General features: G+C 51.1%; 1 protein-coding gene across 2 annotated transcripts in view; it reads right to left on the bottom strand.

The window, feature by feature from the left end:
* Positions 1–2,768: 2,768 nt before the first annotated feature.
* mrpl17 (mitochondrial ribosomal protein L17) overlaps positions 2,769–7,602 on the bottom strand; it is a 6,900-nt gene continuing 2,066 nt past the window's right edge. For both annotated transcript variants that reach the window (XM_067975297.1, XM_067975298.1), the window contains exons 2-4: positions 7,390–7,583; positions 4,834–4,902; positions 2,769–3,207 (exon numbers count right to left, since the gene is read on the bottom strand). In XM_067975297.1, coding sequence (XP_067831398.1) covers positions 2,950–3,207; positions 4,834–4,902; positions 7,390–7,583 — 521 coding nt within the window. In that variant the 3' untranslated portion in view covers positions 2,769–2,949. The remainder of the gene's footprint in view (positions 3,208–4,833; positions 4,903–7,389; positions 7,584–7,602) is intronic.

The raw sequence follows: 7,602 nt of genomic DNA on the forward strand, positions 1-7,602 counted from the left end.
CTCCCCTTAACCTTCTCTGCTCTAAGGAGAACAATCCCAGCTTCTCCAGTCTCTCCGCATAACTGAAGTCCCTCATCCCTGGGACCATTCTAGTAAATCTCCTCTGCACCCTCTCCAAGGCCTTGACATCCTTCCTAAAGTGCGGTGCCCAGAATTGGACACAATACTCCAGCTCAGGCCCAACCAGTGATTTATATAAGTTTTGTATAACTTCCTTGCTTTTGTACTCTGTGCCTCTATTTATAAATTTAAAACAGAAATAGACAGTTTCCTAGAAGTAAAGGGAATTAGGGGTTACGGGGAGCAGGCAGGAAATTGGACATGAATTTAGATTTGAGGTTAGGATCAGATCAGCCATGATCTTATTGAATGGCGGAGCAGGCTCGAGGGGCCGATTGGCCTACTCCTGCTCCGATTTCTTATGTTCTTATACAGCCAGAGATATTTAGAAACAGAGCAAATCAGAATTAAGATTTGGTTTAGCACCAGATTTCGAATTGTTGTTTCAGTTGGTCGCACTCTCCTCAGTCAGACAGTCAATCCCCATTCCAGGATGTGAGCACATAATCTAGGCTGAGGCTTCACTCCCTCCCTACTGAGGCAGCGCCGCACTGCCCGAGGGGCCGTCTTTCAGACAAGGTATGAAACTGAGGCCTTGTTTTGCCTGCACTGGGAGAACTCCCCTGCTCTTCTTCCAATAATACGATAGTGCGTTCAGGAGAACTTTCTTGACCAGTATGTTTCTGGCCCAACGAGGAAGGAGGCATTGCTGGATCTGGTTCTGGGGAATGAGGTGGGCCAAGTGGAGCAAGTGGCAGTGGGGGAACATTTAGGGAACAGTGATCATAATATCGTGAGGTAGCTATGGAAAAGGACAAGGAGCAATCTAGAGTAAAAATACTTAATTGGAGGAGGGGCCGATTTCAGTGGTATGAGAACAGATCTGGCCCGGGTAAATTGGATTCAATGATTGGCAGGCAAAACTGTAATCGAACAATGGGCGGCCTTTAATGGTTCGGGTACAGTCTAGGTACATTCCCACGAGGGGGAAAGGTAGGGCAACTAAAGCCAGAGCTCCCTGGATGACGAAAGAGATAGAGAGTGAGATGAAACCGAAAAAGGGAACATATGACAGATGTCAGGTTGATAAAACAAGTGAGAACCAGGATGAATATAGAAAGTTCAGAGAGGAAGTGAAAAAGGAAATAAGAAGGAAAAAGAGAGAATACGAGAATAGACTGGAAACTAACATAAAAGAGAACCCAAAAGTCTGCCGTAAGCATATAAACAATAAACGGGTAGTAAGATGAAAGGTGGGGTCAATCAGGGACCAAAAAGATCTACTCATGGAGGCAGAGGGGATGACTGAGGTACTAAATGAGGACTTTGCATCGTCTTTACCAAGGAAGAAGATGCTGCCAGGGTCTCAGTAAAGGAAGATGTAAAATTGATAAAGAGGAGGTACTAGAAAGGCTGGCTGTACTTAAAGTAGATAAGTCACCCGGTCCAGATGGGATACATCCTAGGTTGCTGAGGGAAGGGTGGAAATTGCGGAGGTACTGGCCACAATCTTCCAAACATCCTTAGATACGGGGATGGTGTCAGAGGATTGAAGAATTGCAAATGTTACACCCTTGTTCAAAAAAGGGTGTCAGGATAAACCCAGCAACTCCAGGCCAGTCAGTTTAACCTCAGTGGTGGGGAAGCTTTTAGAAACGATAATCCGGGACAGAATTAACAGTCACTTGGACAAACGTAGATTAATAAAGGAAAGTCAGCACGGATTTGTTAAAGGCAAATCATGTTTAACTAACCTGATTGAGTTTTTTGATGAGGTAACAGAGAGGGTCGATGAGGGCATTGCGGTTGATGTGGTGTATATGGACTTTCAAAAGGCATTTGATAAAGTGCCGCATAATAGGCTTGGCAGAAGGGTTAAGAACCAGAGGGCATAGATTTAAGGTGATTAGCAAAAGAACCACAGGCGACATGAGGAAAATCTTTTTTACACAGCGAGTGGTTATGATCTGGAATGCACTGCCCGAGGGGGTGGTGGAGGCAGATTCAATCACGGCCTTCAAAAGGGAACTGGATAAGCACTTGAAGGGAAAACATTTGCAGGGCTACGGGGATAGGGCGGGGGGAGTGGGACCAGCTGGATTGCTCTCGCAGAGAGCCGGCACGGACTCGACGGGCCGAACGGCCTCCTTCCGTGCTGTAACCATTCTATAGGAACGGGAGGAGGCCAGGCAGCCCCCTTTGAGCCTGTTCTGCGATTCAATTACGTCACGGCTGATCCATACCTTAACTCCATTTACCCGCCTTGGTTCCACATCCCTCGGTGCCCTGACCCAACAGGAGGGTGGTCTCACCAACCACTTCGTACGTGAGTGGTCAGCGGTGCGGACTCTACGGACAAAACCGAGAGACAGGAAAAGACCCTTCGCTCCATCCATCCCGTCCTGAAAGATCGAGAGTGAGGCAGGTGAAAAAAAAAAATAGTAGATGCAATTACTTTGGTCCAGTAAGTCGAACAGGGCTGAGGTGCAGCTCAGCTTGGGGGGGGCGGGGGGTGCTGAGAGAACCTTTGGCGGGAATTCGCCAATTCGGGGGGCCAGGGAAAGAAATTTGGGGTGGGATTCGAATATATTCGGGGCTAATTATAATAAATTTGACGACGAGACGGCGTGCGCTATGTTTGGCGTTTGCCTCGTGCAGGGGGCGACAGGAGGCTTGTGGGCGCACGGCTGAATGACGGAACTCACGAGTTGTTTAAGGGAGTCACACATTGAGGGTTTAATATTAAGCACGCCAATCCCGGACGTTCTCAGCGACCAGGACATTCAGGCCGTTCCGGATTCCCAGCAGCAGGAGGAGGAGCCCCTCGTCTCAGTGTGACTCTTGGATTCGGGAATCTGCCCCGGATTTGCTCGGGCTCCCAGCTAGGTCTCACCCGCAGCCTGGGACTCGCCTGTGCCCGCTGTCCTCCCTGTAGCCCCTCAGCAACTGGTTGACCAGCGTCCTCTCGTTGTCCCGTCGCGGCGCCAGGAGAGGCGGTAGTGGGTTCAGCCGGTACTCGATGACCGCCATTTTGGCCCTGTCCAGATTCTCCCGGGTGGGGATCTGCATCGTCCGGACGCAGCTCCCCCGGTGCTCTTGGAAACGGGGAGCCAGGACTTTGAAGAGTTTCGGGATCAGATCTTTCTCCTGACGGGCAAAGTAAAAAAAAAAAGTTTAGCCCTGGAAATATCCCACCCTGCCGCGCGGATCAAATTAACACTCCCTCCCGCCAACTTGGTGTCAGCCATGACTCAGTGGGTAACACCCTTGCCTCTGGGTGAGAAGGTCGTGGTGTTCGAGCCCCCACTCCGGAGGCTTGAGCCTCGTAATCCAAGCCGACACTCCCGGTGCCAGTACTGAGGGAGTGCTGCACTGTCGGAGGTGCCGTCTTTCAGATGAGACATTAAACCGAGGCCCCGTCTCAGGTGGGACGTAAAAGATCCCATGGCCACTGTTGTGAAGAAGAGCAGGGGGGAGTTCTCCCCGGTGTCCTGGGCCCAAAATTCATCCCTCAACCAACATCACTAAAAAAAACAGATGATCTGGTCATTTATCACATTGCTGTTTGTGGGATCTTGCTGTGCTCAAATTGGCTGCTGCGTTTCCTACATTACAGGTTAGAGGCTGGGTATTCTGCGGCGAGTGACTCACCTCCTGACTCCCCAAAGCCTTTCCACCATCGACAAGGCACAAGTCAGGAGTGTGATGGAATACTCTCCATTTGCCTGGATGAGTGCAGCTCCAACAACACTCAAGAAGCTCGACACCATCCAGGACAAGGCAGCCCGCTTGATTGGCACCCCATCCACCACCCTAAACATTCACTCCCTTCACCACCGGCGCACAGTGGCTGCAGTGTGTACCATCCACAGGATGCACTGCAGCAACTCGCCAAGGCTTCTTCGACAGCACCTCCCAGACCCACAACCTCTACCACCTCGAAGGACATGGGCAGCAGGCACATGGGAACAACACCACCTGCACGTTCCCCTCCAAGTCACACACCATCCCGACTTGGAAATATATCGGCCGTTCCTTCATCGTCGCTGGGTCAAAACCCTGGAACTCCCTCCCGAACAGCACTGTGGGAGAACCTTCACCACACGGACTGCAGCGGTTCAAGAAGGCGGCTCACCACCACCTTCTCAAGGGGCAATTAGGGATGGGCAATAAATGCCGGCCTCGCCAGCGACGCCCACATCCCACGAACGAATATAAAAAAAAAAGTGACTACACTTCAAAAAAAGTACTTCATTGGCTGTGAAACACTTTGGGACGTCCGGAGATGGTGAAAGGCGCAATAGAAATGCAAAGTCTTTCTTCAATCATGGACACACTGGGGGCGAGTTGGGACCAGTGGACCCGTGTGTGCAGTGGATTCAAATTTCCCGCTCTGTGCCGAAACGCCCGATTGGTCAGTCGGGAGGGGAGCCTGGATCCGCCCCTTACTGTGATGCTGCCCCTCGCACCTACTCCCCAGCTGCTTCCAGTGACCAGTGTCCCACGAGGAGAGTCCCGACGGGCGGCAGGACTGGTGTGGGGGGAGCGAACTCCATAACTCCAATGGGGGGGTTACCAATTGAGCATTTGCTGACTGGAATACTGACCATTTTCTGTCACACAGTCAAATTAAAAATCGGCAAGACTCTTTGCTATCACAAACGCAGTGACATTATGGGTGCAGCGGAGGTGAAGGTCACGGCACGGACCCTCGAGGAGCCCCATCCACCCGCCCCCGGTGTGGCCCGAGCCCCTCCCCCGCGATATACTGACCGTTAGCCAGAAGTCGGCCATCTTCATCGCCTTCTCGTCCGTGTACCCACGCTTTGCGTAGTCGATGAGCTGAAAAGCCAAGACAGGAGGTCAGTGGGACCGCAGGACTTTCCGGCACAGAAAGAGGCCGTTCGGCCCGTCGTGCCCGCCCTCGTGCTGTACTAGGGTGATCCCACTCTCTCTACCTTCAAATATTTACCCCATTTACCCTCGACAGATACAACGGTCTCTACCTCACCCTCTCCCTGTGGTAAAGCAGGGCTGTGAAGCATTGGCCCGACACAGGACGAGATTTCCCTCGATGCTGCCTCTTCTGAAAATCCAAATCAATCCAGCATTTGGACATCACCGTTCGACATTTCATCGGCATCTCGACAAGGTCCCTCTTTCTGGATTCCAGCACTCGAGCTGTTCCAATTCTGCTCCTGGCAAAAATTTGGCAGATGGAATATAATGTGGGAAAATGTGAAGTCGTCCACTTTGGGAGGAAAAATAAGAAAAGCAAAATATTATTTGAATGGAGAAATACTACAAAATGCTGCGGTACAGAGGGATCTGGGTGTCCTTGTACATGAGATACAAAAAGTCAACATACAGGTGCAGCAGGTAATCCAGAAGGCAAACGGAATATTGGCCTTTATTTCTAGGGGGATGGAGTATAAAAGCAGGGAAGTCATGCTACAACTGTACAGGGTGCTGGTGAGACCACACCTGGAGTACTGCGTACAGTTCTGGTGCCCTTATTTAAGGAAGGACATACTTGCATTGGAGGCAGTTCAGAGAAGGTTCACTCGGTTGATTCCGGGTATGGAAGGGTTGCCTTATGAGGAAAGATTGAACAGGTTGGGTCTATACTCATTGGAGTTTAGAAGAATGAGAGGAGATCTTATTGAAACATACAAGATTCTGAGGGGACTCGATAGGGTAGATGCTGAGAGGATGTTACCCCTCATGGGGGAATCTAAAACTAGGGGGCATAGTCTCAGAATAAGGGGTCGCCCGTTTAAGATGGAAATGAGGAGGAATTTCTTCTCCCAGAGGGTCGTGAATCTTTGGAATTCTTTTCCCCATAAAGCTGTGGAGGCCGAGTCATTGAATACATTCAAGGCTGAGTTAGACGAATTTTTGATCAGCAAAAGAGTCAAAGGATATGGGGAAAGGGCGGGAAAGTGGAGTTGAGGTAAAAATCAGATCAGCCATGATCTCACTAAATGGCAGAGCAGGCTCGAGGGGCCGAATGGCCTACTCCTATCTCTTATGGTCCAATCAGAGGATCAACCCCCGGACGGGGCAGGCCATTCGGCCCATTTTAATTCTTCCATCCAGAACAGCCCATCGCTGTGTCTAATCGTTTCTTAACCGATTCCGAGGTTTGTGTCCCCTCTATCTGGGAGTCCGTTCCGTTCTCTACGCCAAGAAATCCTTCCTGATTTCACTCCGAGTTACCCTGAGCTAGTTTGAACCTGTGTCTCCATGTCCAATTCTCGCACATTAATTTGAAGTGCTATTTTCTGCATCTTGTGTCCCTCTTTGTCACACTGCAGCAACTCGCCAAGGCTTCTTCGACAGCGTCTCCCAAACCCGCGACCTCCACCACCTAGAAGGACAAACGAGGGCAGCAGGTACAAGGGAACAACACCACCACCTGCACGTCCCCCCCGAGTCACTCCCCATCCCGACTTGGAGATATATCGGCCGTTCCTTCATCGTCGCTGGGTCAAAATCCTGGAACTCCCGAACTAACAGCACTGTGGGAGACCCTTCACCACACGGACTGTAGCGGTTCACCATCACCTTCTCAAGGGGCAACTAGGGGAAGGCCAATAAATGCCAGCGACGCCCACATCCCGAGAATGAATCAAAAAAAAATTAAATCTCTCAATACGATCGCTTCTCAGACGCCTCCTTTCCAGGTCGAATAGCTCGAGTCTCTCTCTGATGCCGGGGATCTTCCCTGCGGCCGAATATCTCCCTTGTGTCTCGGTGTCCAGAACTGGACCCAGTGCTTCGAAGTGTGAGCATAACATTGTTGAACAGACGTTCAGGGCTGCAGTAACCACTGTATTGGGGCAGCCGAGTTAACCAGAGCTGGGCTGAGGGGGCCTGCAGGACGACAGTGCCTTTTCACAGCGTTCAACGCCCCCGATCGGCAACGGACGGAATTCTCCGGCGATCCCGCACTCCATGTTCTTTTGCTTTTCCCGCAGTTCACATTCCCGCTCTCTAGAACCTCCCCCGACCCCCACAACCCTCCGAGATCTCTGTATTCCATCCAATTCTGGCCTCTTGCGCATCCCCCGATTTTAATCGCTCCTCCTGGGCCCTGAGCTCCGGAATTCCCTCCCTAAACCTCTCCGCCTCTCTCTCCTCCTTTAAGATGCTCCTTAAAACCTACCTCTTTGACCGAGCTTTTGGTCACCTGTCCTCGGTGTCAAACTTTGTCTGAGTTACGCTCCTGTGAAGCGCCCTGGGACGTTAAAGGCTCGATATAAATGCAAGTTATTGTTTGGGAAGAAAGCACAAGATAAACAGGGTGTACTAAGTTAGTCCGAGTACCTTCTCAGCATAAAACTTCATCTCATCAGCCCGTGCTAAGGTGGTTTCGATCCTCTCGTGCCGCACTAACCCAGTCACCAGGTTCCGTAACATATCGAGCCTGGACCTTGGACCAAGGCCCATCCGTCGGGCCACCCGCCCGTGACTGATCCAGAGAGCGACGGTGAGGTGCATTGTTCCGAGGGGCTGGGAATCTGGGGAGAAATCAACCGT

This window comes from Heptranchias perlo, chromosome 42 (assembly GCF_035084215.1).
Source record: "Heptranchias perlo isolate sHepPer1 chromosome 42, sHepPer1.hap1, whole genome shotgun sequence".
In the NCBI taxonomy this organism is placed as follows: Eukaryota; Metazoa; Chordata; class Chondrichthyes; order Hexanchiformes; family Hexanchidae; genus Heptranchias; species Heptranchias perlo.